General features: G+C 49.5%; 1 protein-coding gene across 1 annotated transcript in view; it reads left to right on the forward strand.

Moving 5' to 3' along the window:
- LOC119379489 (poly [ADP-ribose] polymerase tankyrase-2) overlaps positions 1-12063 on the forward strand; it is a 536202-nt gene that overhangs the window by 110717 nt on the left and 413422 nt on the right. Inside the window, exon 6 of the mRNA XM_037648790.2 lies at positions 9897-10083. Coding sequence (XP_037504718.1) covers positions 9897-10083 — 187 coding nt within the window. The remainder of the gene's footprint in view (positions 1-9896; positions 10084-12063) is intronic.

Raw genomic sequence — 12063 nt, forward strand, 5'->3', positions numbered from 1 at the left:
CGCGCGGCGTTCGATATATCCGATGACGGGTAAAAATACTGTTCGATATAGACATGCGAATTTCTATACTTTTACAAAGGATTTTCAAGGGGATAATTTATGAGTTCGATATAGCCAAAAATTCGATATATGTGGGTTCGATATATCTGTGTTCGACTGTAGTTGCTTCCACTTCAAACCAAAAAAGTGACCTTCACACATACCTATTGTGCAAGTTAGTTGGGTCATGACAAAAATGCAGATTTTTGTTCACGATATGTGATATATACTACTTGAACTACTCGATTCGAATTTATTTGACCAAATCACTATTCGCTTCGAACCTCAATGTACTATTCGCCCATCCCTACACCTAAGCAGACGGCAAGGACCTGTAGGTCACCTGATATGAGAGAATTCGCTTGGTGTTTCCCGATGGCTTGCTTTCGGGTCAGAATTCTGGTCTTTGAGGAAGCTTAGTTTCATGCACATCATGACGAGGCAGCCGAACATTCTTTGTCAATCCAGACAAAGGAACACTGCAATGTTATCTGGTGTTGGTTTCACCACAACCTTGGAAAGGTATGCAAGCATGTCCGGTGAAAGCGCAGCAAAAGCAGGCCTTCCCTGCAGAATTCGCAGTTCCTTAATGCCAATGATACGCACATTATAGCGAACAGCAAAATGTTCTGGGAAGTTCTTCTTGCAAGCTGCGTCTATGTTGGCAAGAGGTTTGTCTTCAGACTTCAGGTTCTGCTCCCGGCAGTTTTCGATCGTTGGAGCTGAAAACAACGAAATCTTTTGTCCGTTTTATGCGCGATGGCTAGGGTACAGTGTACTAGCTGGGGCAGTCTGTCTGGCAACCCGGTGTGAAAGAGTGCACGTTTGCCTTTCGCTTCTTGTCTATTACGATATCAAGAGCCTCATTTTCGTCCAGCATACAAAAATATTGTGATGACAAAATGCATTTATTTACAAGAGGTTTAGCTCAGTGAAGAGAAGTCAATGACGCCGTCTACGGGGCGTTTCACTTCCCGGTTTGCAGACGATGCCCCCTGGGAAAGTCAGTCGGATGGTTGATGGTAGTACGGTTTAAGGCACGTGATGTGTGTCAGCTGTGTTTTGCTAGAGCAGTGACCATTGCTTGTGATGCTTGAGATTACGTACGTGACGTCGCTGAGGCGGTCAAGAATTATGAATGGACCTGAATAGTGGGCCAAGAACTTCTGGCACAAACCACGTTTGCGGACTGGTGTCCATAACCACGCAAGGTTGCCCTTAGATACGGAGCGATGGCAGGCGTCTTAATGTTTCTTCGAACGCTGTCAATTGAGATGCCAAAGTTTGGAGGTGTGCGATGCGACGGGCTGCTTCTGTGCGGCAGAACATCTCGGCTACTGAGGTTTCCACATCAAGCGTAAAAAGTAGTATAGTGTCCATGCAACTGCGCGGGGAGCGAGCGTAGAACAGGTAAAATGGAGAGTACCCTGTGGTCTCATCTTTCGCGGTATTGTACGAGATCTAAGGTAGCACTTCGTCCCAGTTTTTGTGCTTATAATCGACATAGCATGTTCGTGAGAGTCCTGTTCGTGCGCTTTACAAGGCCCTTGGTCTGTGGGTGATATGGGGTGGCATGGCGGAACTGGCAGACAGACAGGCGCACGATCTCTTCAGTGACGTCAGAAACGAACTGACGTCTGTGTTCGCTAATGCATACCTGCCAACTCTCCCGAATTGTCCGGGAGACTCCCGAATTTGGACCTAATCTCCCGATTGTACGAATGTCATCTCGAATCTCCCGAAAAGTGGCCACCACAGCAGAGGCGGTTTTTTTTTTTCTCTTTTTTTAAAATCATGCGCGTACGTCAGCCTTTCCTGCTGTGTTGGTGCTGCGGAAGAGCACTCACCACCACACTTTTGTTTCATTGTAACCATATCGTAGAGTACCGCTGAGTACATTCTAGGCACTGTGCATCTGGGCGAAGGCTGGCCGCGAGAAGCGCTCGCCACCGTACCGAAAGAAGGCGAGGGAAAAGGTACAGTCTCAATGGAAAAAGATTGCCAAAAGTGCACGGCGGCCGGAGCCGCGGCGCTGCACGAGCGCTCCGATAACGAGACGGCGACACTGTCGAGCACATTCCAGACCGGCGGTAAGCAAGCGGCCCCCATTGTGCTTTGCACTCTCGATATCGGCGTGCTTGGGAGAAACAGCGCCGCGCGTCGCAATCTTGCCGCTTCGGCCACCGTTCAGTTCATTTGCGGCAATCGTTCCGTTGAGCCTAGCCAGAACTTTTGCGCCTCCATCTTGGCCCCTGCATTTTGTACACTACGCCGTCTGCCGTGGGGGTTGCGTGTTTCCAGAGTTCAGTTACAAGGTCGATGACGGCATCAAAATCAAAGTACTTGCAAGTGTTTCTGGACTCATACACAGCTGGGTTTCCGTGCTTTGTGACTTCGCAGAAAGGTGACAAGTACGGATTCTGTACCACGTGCGTCTGTGAACTGCCTTGGTGCCTTCACAATAAAGAAGTTTGGTTCAAGCAGCTCAGAACAAACATCCTTACCCCTTTCTGATGTCAGTCTCCAGTTTCAGTAATTTCCGCTATCCAAAAAGAACCCCCCCCCCTGCTGCGGTCTCCCGAATTTTCATGCTGCGAGGTTGGCAGGTATCCTAATGACAACATGTGGAGGACCATGGCGGAGAATTATAAAGTGAAGCATAAACTGCGGCACATCCATGGCCGTTGCAGCAGGTATTGCAGCAATTTCTGCGTAGTGCGTCAGGTGGTCAACACAGGTGACGACCCATCGATTGTTGCTGTTCGATCGGGGAAACGGAGCCAGCAGGTCGACACCAACAGTCTCGAAGGGAGAGTTAGGAGGTGGCACAGGATGGAAATGTCCTGGCGGCGTAGCCGTGGGACGCTTGTGTCGGCATTGTTCGCAACTAGCAACATATTTTTCCATGTGGTGTCGCATCTTGGGCCAATAGAACCTTTGCTGGATGTGTTGAAATGTTCTGGCAAAGCCCATGTGGCCGCAGGCTGCGTCGTTGTATAAGGACCAAAAAACGGGAGACCGTAGAGTGTGTGGAACTACTAGAAGCAGACGGGCGCCTTGTCCAGAATAATTCTTGTAAAGGACGTGAACCACGAAACAGCTTGGGTTTGCGTCTTCATTCACGGAGGCGAACAGAGAATCTCGGGAGCAGACCTTGTGTTGGGCTGTCTGGAAAGTCGCAAGGTCAGGGAGGCAATAGTGTCGATATACTGGTCCAAGTTGTCAGCGTCGCACTCGGTTGTCGGTAGAGGAAGGCGTGATAGGCAGTCAGCGTCTGCGTGCTGGTTACCGCTCTTGTAGCGCACTGTCAAGTCAAACTACTGTAAGCGCAAAGGCCATCGCGCCAGTCGTCCAGATGGGTCTTGGAGGCCTACCAACCAGCATAGAGAATGATGGTCGGTGATGACTGAGAAGCGACGGCTGTAGACGTACGGGCGAAACTTGTGCACGGCGAAAACGACTGCGTGGCACTCCTGTGACTACAGTAAAACCTTGTTATAACGAAGTTGAAGGGGGAGTCGTAATTACTTCGTTATAACCATTAGTTCGTTATAGCCAATATCCATTTCTACCGACAATTAGCACGCAAGAGAGGATGTACTGACCACCAAATCCCACAGCAGCCCGCCACGCAAACGAAAAATGGCCGTCGCACGGAGAAAAACTATCAAAAGAAAGAAAAAAGAGAGAACAGCAAAGAACTGCTACTTTATTCACGCCAAACTCGGCACACCAGCTGGCGGCTCACATAGCAGAAAAATAGTCCTTAATAGACTTCTGCTGTGTCTTCCTCAGACGGATGATGGCTTTTTCGGCCGCTGCCGCTATGTCAAGTCCGTCCTCGCCGTCATCGTGAGCGCCACCAACTCCGGGCTGTCGTCGACACATTCGTCACTGTCGTCATTCACCACCCCTGTAACCGCGCGCACAATTTCAGCCTCTGTCAGCTCTTCGGTTGTCACCGCGTCAGCATCGGCACTGACGTACGTGCAGAAGGTGTCGCAGTCGGGCACAACTCCGGCGTCAAGGAGAGCGTCCCACGACGCCAGGTCTTGGTCACCCGCGGCAGCTTCAGTGGCGGCAGCACCGATATCTTCGCTGTCACCGCCGCTGTTGACGCCAAATGAGGCATGCCGGAAGCAGTTGGCGATCGTGCTTGCTGTTACAGACATCCAAGCAGCCTGTAGCATCTCGATCGCCATGTAGAGGTCGATACTAGTCTCGCGCTTCGATTACACGCTTGCGGTACCGTGCTCAACGCTACGCCGAAATCTTCGGCAACTTTTTTCTTCTTGACGCCGGACTCAACGGCTTTCAACATAGCCGCCTTCTGCTCGATTGTAATCGTTTTGCGCTTTCGTTTGCCGTTGCCGTCGTCCATCTCCTGTCTAGCGGCGGGAACCGAGAGAGACGCTGTTCTGATGCACACGCAGCGAGCGACAAGCAACAAGGCCCGCGCCCACGCCGCGCGGTCGCCGCGTCGCCGTCCCGCCGTCCATGCGCGCAACAGGAGAGCGGGCGGGTCCACGAGTTCCGCGGGAGAGGGGAGGCCGGGTGACGTGCGCGGGTGGGTCCACGAGTTTCAGTGGAAGGGGAGGCAGGCAGACGCGCACCCTCGCGCGTGTTGGCAGGCGCCTCCTCGGGAGCGCGAGGCGCGAGTTTTGAATTACCGCATCCGTGATGGGACGTCAACCGTCGCGCGCTATAAGACATTGACTTGCCGGCTATCAGAATGGTCAGTAAATGCTCGGTGGGGAAAAAAAAAAGGTTCGTTATATCCATTGCGAGGAAATTTTAGCTTCGTTAAAACGAGGTTTTAAATACATGGGCGTCTATGGGAATTTCAAGGGGAATTACGATTGCTTCGTTATATCCATTAGTTCGTTATATCCCGCTTCGTTATAACGAGCTTCTACTGTATGTAATTTCGCTTTGCCTTGCTCAACGAACGACTCGCATAAGCGACCACATGTTCAGCATTGTCATGGCGTTGAACGAGCACTGCACCAAGGCCGATTCCACTTGCATCTGTGTAAATTTCCGTTTCAGCAGAAGGATCGAAATGGCGTACTACCAGTGCTGAAGTCAGTATGAACCGTAGCTGCTTAAAGGCTGCTTCGCAGTCCGGTGTCCAGTGGAAAGGGACATCCTTTTGCAGCAAGTCAGTCAGTGGGTGTACTTACCAGTGAAATTCAGAACAAAGTGGCAAAAGTAAGAACATAGGCTCGGGAAGCTTCGCAGCTCCCTGAGGGACTGCGGTTGCTTCAAGTTGCTGACAGCGGTGACTTTCTGCGGATCCGGTCTCACGCCATTGTTATCCACCAGGTGTCCCAGAACCAAGATTTCACGTTCTCCAAAGCGACGCTTTTTTGAGTTCAGTGTAAGTGCAGCTTCCTCCAGATAGGTTAGAACAAGGTCAAGGCGATGATTATGTGCTTCAAATGTTCAGCCAAAAATCACCACATCATCCAGGTAACACAGGCAGATTTCCCATTTGAGGCCCCGCAAGACTGTGTCCATATATCTTTCAAATGTGGCGAGGGCATTACACAAGGTAAATGGCATAACATTAAATTCAAACAGACCGTCGCGTGTAACAAAAGCCGTCTTTTCTTTGTTAGTCGGATCCATGGGAATCTGCCACTACCCGGATCGCGAGTCCACCGATGAAAAACGGGACGCTGAATGCAGGCAGTCGATGACATCATCGATGCGAGGAAGCGGGTACATGAACTTCTTAGTTACAGAGTTGAGAGTCAACACAGAACCTCCAAGACCCATCTTTGCCTTGAACAAGATAACAGGCTCGGCCCAGGCACTTGACGATTCTTGAATTACGCTGGAGGTCTTACGGACTTCCTCTGAAATTACCTTGTGCTCTGACATGGAAACTCGATAAGGTTTCTGTCGGAGGGGGTGCGCAGATCCGGCGTCGATTTGTGACGAGTGCGTGTGCTGGGTGCCTGAGGTCTATGCGACATCTGTGCAAAATCAAACACTTTAGCGTGCCTGGCCAGCAGTGTAACCAATGCTTTGCGCTTATGCAAGGGAATAGACTTGCTAACCATTTTATAAAAGTCATATTCCTGCCTTAGACAGTAGCACAGTCCGACTTTGCCGCATTGCTGAGAGCTCCTATGCAGATACAGTAAAAGCTCGTTAATTCGGATTTCACGGGACCGGAAAAAATGTCCGAATTAACCGAATGCCGAATTAACGAATAAACAGGAAAAACATTAAAATCAAGTTGCAGAAGCATACCTTTATTTGCTGAAGTATTTTGTAATGGTCGTGTGCGTTTTCGCGCAGATTCCGGCTGACATTACAATTTTTCTTAACTCTTCCAAACGGCCAACAGCACGCAAACTGTTGCAAGTGCTCAGGCAAACGTCCTCTAATATCAAAAGCGCCTCCGAGACTTCCCGTGAGGTGCGATGAAGTCACGACATCATTAATAATTTCTTGATAGGGCAGGAGACCAGTCGTGGCGACACAATCATCAATCGCGATGTAGTCCTGAAGGGTCATATTTGTGGGAAGGACAGCATCGAAGGTCGGACAGTCATCGTCGGTGGACTCGGCTGATAACTCGTCGATGCCATCGTCAGTTACTGCCGCATGCCCGGGCCTCACATGTAAACACGGTCACAACGGGGGAAAAAAAGAGAACTCCGCAAGAAGAGACGGTGCCGACACAACACAAGGGAAAATGGCCAAAATGGCGTCGGAGGCGCATTTATGGTGGCTAGAGGGGGAGGTGTGAGCAACGGCGCGCCGGAGACGAAGCATTTTTTCATGACGATACGACGGCGCGGGAGGCATCTCGGTGCCGACAGCAGCGCCGCCACATGGGCGCGTCTGTCGGCTCCGAGATTTCATCCGCGCGCTGGCTTAGGTTCGCGGAGGTGTTTGGTACGGACGCGAGGCGCGTTTTCCGTCCATGACTTCTTACGGCGCACACTAACCATATAACCAAATAATTTTCGAGGTTAGGCAAACATATCAATGAAGCTAGCCCTACAAGAGCTTTGGTAATTGCTTCGTACTGCTGAAGCTTTGTGTGGAGTGTAACGATTGGAAAACACTGCACCTCGGCTTATGCAGTGAGTGGTCGTTTGCGGTGGCTAATGCCCCCCGTTTCGCTGGCAACTTCTTGGAAAGGTACGCAGCGACGTTGGGGAACAAAGCTGGAACCGCATCTGGTGTTAGGGAATGGCGACCACGGGGAATTTCCACTGTTTCACCGTTGATCACATGTGTGTAGCTGCGAAATATAAACCTCTCGTCGAAGTGAAGTTCACAGACAACGCTGTTCTTGTCCAGCGGCTTATCAGCTCGTGGAATGGAACGTTCCCAACCCTGGCGGTCGACGTTCATCATCGGCGGGATAACTGCGATAAGAGAGACCTTAATTTCTATCTTTTTTTCCTGTCCGAGACGTATCCCGTAGTGGACCCAGGGGCGAAACAATGTCTCTGCTGTCTCTGCAGTTTTGCCATCACGTAGCGTCAGCACATGAAAACAACAAACTCGCAGGTGAGCCGTCGGTGCAAGGTAGCGGATGCTTTTCGGCTTTCTTGCGAGGCTCTGTCGATCACATAAAGTAACCAAGGCACGCGTCCTCTGGTCCGGTGACGGCGACGGATAATCTATCGACGGGACGACACAACTTCACGTCAGAAAATGTTGTGCGCTGACGAGATCGGCAGCAACACCGGCGTTCGCCGCACAATTGTCTTTTTCGATCGCGAGAAAACGCGACATGCGTTTGTCGCTCGCGAACAATACGGCATACGTTTATCGGTCGCGAAAAACGTGACATGCTTTTCTTGCTCGCAAAAACCACGACCTACGTACGTTTCTCGGTCGCGAAAAACGCAACATGCGTTTCTCGCTTTAGTAGACAGCGTGCCATAGACGCGTTCGCTGACTAGGAAATTCCGGTTTACCGTAAAGCGCCGGTGGCTACGGCAAGGCCTTTGGCCATCAGGCACCAATACGCACAAATAAAAGCCGAGCAGGCGAAGCAACAGGTGACATAACACGCACTTTGCCGGAGAGAATCCATGAGACCACTTCGCCAGACCTCGCTCTAGGCATCTCGGAGACAACGAGCGCGCCACCTGTCGGCGTCATGAAAATGTGCCGCACCGGCTTACACGGCGCAGCCCGGCCGATGCTGACACCTCCCCCTCTAGCCACCATAGCGCGTTGGAGCGAAGAAAGAAGACGCCGACGTTCGGTGACGCTGCGATCGCCCCCACTAGTTGATGACGATGGCGATGTCACTTGGGTTTCGGTTTCGCTCCAGTGGTGCCAGCGATGCTTTACCACACTTTTGTGTAGCGGCAGCCGTCAGCATTTGTCCGAATTAAGCGGTGCGGAGCCCAATTCTGATGAATTAACGAAGGTTTGGTCCCATAGATTAACATGCACTTTGGCCGGGACCAATAGAGCCATCCGAATGATCCGAATTTCCGAATTAACGGGTGTCGAATTAACGAGCTTTTACTGTACTGCACTGCCTTTCAAACATGGCAAGGCGCGTTCCCTCTGGTAGTACAACAGACTTGAATAAGCAGTTAACTACCCGTAATTTTGTTCTACAGCGAAAGCTGTTGTGAGATCATTTCACCGGCCGTTTTTGGCACCGTAGTTGTCCGCCGCCGCCGCCGGTGTCCGTAACCAGTATCGCTCGAAATAAGAAAAAAAAAACGAAATAAGAAAAAAATTCCAGGATGGAACGAGGTTCAAACCTGGGTCCTCTGCGTGGGAGCCCAGTATTCAACCTCTGAGCCATGCCGGTGCTTGAAACTGTTTTGCAAAAAGGTCCTATACAGGCTTCATGTCGGGAAGGAACCACATTAACATATGCAATATAGCGTGGTAGAAGAAAACTAAGCACCAAGCGTCGCTCAACGCGAATTCTATAACCAGGCATCACACGATGCGAATTGCGCAACGAGTAGGTTGTTAAATGCTTCCAACCCATTACAAAGGGCTCTGCCATAATTCTTCATCGTCATCAGGCACAGCATCAACAAAGTGCGCATAATGCCTTACATGCGTTTAGCAGGTACCACGGCTCTCCATAGAATGACGAAAAATGGCACAGCGCCTGCTGCCCTACTAAAAAATTACAATGATTTATAGCGTAGTGGGTTCCTCGCAAGTGCACTTGTATTGGTTGCCAAGGAAGCCCACAAGCGCATGATCCTTTTCCTCGGGGTCTCAGTAAAATTACAATGATTTAGAGTGTAGTGGGTTCCTCGCAAGTGCACTTGTATTGGTTGGCAAGGAAGCCCATAAGCGCATGATCCATTTCCTCGGGGCCTCAGTAAAATTACAATGATTTATAGCGTAGTGGGTACCTCGCAAGTGCACTTGTGTTGGTTGCTAAGGAAGCCCATAAGTGCATGATCCATTTCCTCGGGGTCTCAGTAAAGTTCTTAGTAAAGTAAAGGAATTCTCCAACCTTCTGGCTTCGTAGCCCCAACGGCTTTTCCAGAGTGCCGCGGAACCCCTAACTTTTTCATGTACTTTAGCATGGGGGGTGATGACGCAACCACAGTATTAACGCTGCTGCATTGGCCTGTTATCTTTAATCTCGAAGGCCATGGCTGTTGATATGGAACTCTCGATAATACATAAATAGTCTTGCGATCTTATTGCTCACAGAACCCTAGAAGGCTCTTCACAGAACCCAGTTTCAGAGCCCGCGTTCTAGGACATTGTAGTTTTGCAACTTTTATGGTAAGAAATCTGCTCATGTGTACTTGCATCGTGCTTGACAGCTAAGCTTGGGGCAAGCACTTGTTTCTTGGTTAAATATGTAAACACGTAGCAATTAAATGCAGCACGGGGCCAATGTGAATGCCATGGACCTGTGGCAGTTCACACCACTGCACGAAGCAGCCTCCAAGAGTCGAGCTGAGGTGTGCTCACTACTACTGGCACACGGAGCTGACCCTGGTCTGCTCAACTGCCACTCCAAGAGCCCAATCATGGTAGCTCCTTCCCGTGATCTCCAGGACCGCATGCTTTGTGAGTACCCTGTGGTTTTTATTTCAGCGCTAACCAATGGTTTGTTGCAAAACTCTTGCTTTACAGTAATATTGTCAATTGAATATTTTACTATGGCTGCTTTTTTGTGTCATCACAAAGTACACACACCATTGTATGAATCTTGGGAAACTATTTCTTGATTAGTATGTCAGTTGTATTACAATTTTGAACAATCTGAGGCATGTGCATTTGTTTGTTTGGGTATTACTGACTGCTCATTGTTTGATTTCTGAAAGGCTGTGTTGACATTAGGGCACAGCTTAGTTTTGACATCAGTGGCTGCCCTTTAGTATTTATCTACTGTGGCTGAATTTATCCATGTAATGAAGCTTGCATTTTAAAGAGGCCCTCTAACACTTTTCGAACCCCTATTTTTAATTGCGGAGTTTGTTGACTGAAGGATTGACAGATAAGCATAGCAAGAACGGCACCGATATGGGCACACAGTCCAAGGTTATTTATTGAAGAAAATTCAAAATACTCAACTCGATTGTTGCGGGGTCACGTGTCCTCACTTCTCTCGCCCACTACGTAACGCGACACTCCCCATGGCGGATCTCGACGCTCCTGCATAGCAGATGTTAGTGTGCCCCATGGTTGCCTGTTCCAACCATTGCATTGGTCACACCGTTGCCATAGTAACAAACGTTGTGCCACACCAATTGGAAAAGGGTGCCAAGGTGAGAAACATTCACCTCTTGCACAACACTCACGAGGGCACAGCACATATGCGAGGCTGGTCATGAGGGTACAAAAGTGAGAAGGTTTTGCACAGCAAACAATCTCATGTGCTCATTTCTCTGTGCTCAGAGGCCACAGGCTAAAAAGCAGCCAGAGCCCCTAATGTGCTTTGTAGTTCCAGGGCTTTTTTAACGACAGTGTCTGTTTGTGTTAATATAAAAAGTAAAGCAAGCAAAACAAATCAGTTTTCAAGCAAGATTTTGTGGCAGTACAGTGATTATCTGCAACTTTTCTTCTTAACCAATTACGGCTGAGCGCTTAGTGACGTCTTTTCCTTCATAAATGTTTCTGGCCAGTGCCATTACATTTTGATGCAGTCGGTAGTTATCTAGCGACTTCTTTCCACGATTAAAATAGTAAATATTTTTAGATTGATGTTTTTACCTATGCGAAAGAAAGCATCTCCAGCTATTAGTCTACATTATCCGCAAATAAAAAACACAAATAAACATCCTATGTTAGCTGAGAGACTAGCGACACCTGCCAACAATTCGGAGAGCGACAAAAAGAAAAAAAAAAACGCTCGGCTCACGAGCTGAGAGACTAGCGACACCTGTTGATGAATGAGAGAAGGAACAAGTGCGTCTGGCTCACGAGGCGAGAAAAGATCACGTGACGTCTGCCGTCCGGAGCGAGAAGACACGCTCGCACAAGAGCAGTTATGTAATCCGTTTTAATTGTTATTAAATCTGTTTGTTTTTCATCAACGATTGTGTCAACATGTTCACCAACCACTGACATGGCTACGAGGAACAATTAAAGGCTCCAATGCGGATAAACCGGCAACCCATGCTGCTAACAAGGCAAGCACACGGTACGGCTGAAAAGGCGGTGTGAGGACAAAGACACGAGGTCAACGACACGGGACAGAAGCGAATCTGAACGCCCCCGGCCTCCACGGTGTCAGCGAATGTCCAACATCCCCCAAATGAAGCACGGCGTGCAACAAACGAGCAGTCATGATGGATCGAGAACACGAGGCGAGACACTCAACTACAGTACACTAACTCAGTACTGAACGACGAGTACGGGAGTGAAGATGCTCACAGTGACCCGCAATGACGAGTATGGGAATGGAGACCCTCAAATTGACCCACAACGACAACACGAATCGAAAACTCGACGGAACTCACGATACTGGCAACTACGATGCAAATGATGGCAGAACTCTTGGAACGACAAATGGGAGCGCCAGGAAACACAGTCAGTGGGGCCAAC

Source organism: Rhipicephalus sanguineus, chromosome 1 (genome assembly GCF_013339695.2).
Source record: "Rhipicephalus sanguineus isolate Rsan-2018 chromosome 1, BIME_Rsan_1.4, whole genome shotgun sequence".
Lineage (NCBI taxonomy): Eukaryota > Metazoa > Arthropoda > Arachnida > Ixodida > Ixodidae > Rhipicephalus > Rhipicephalus sanguineus.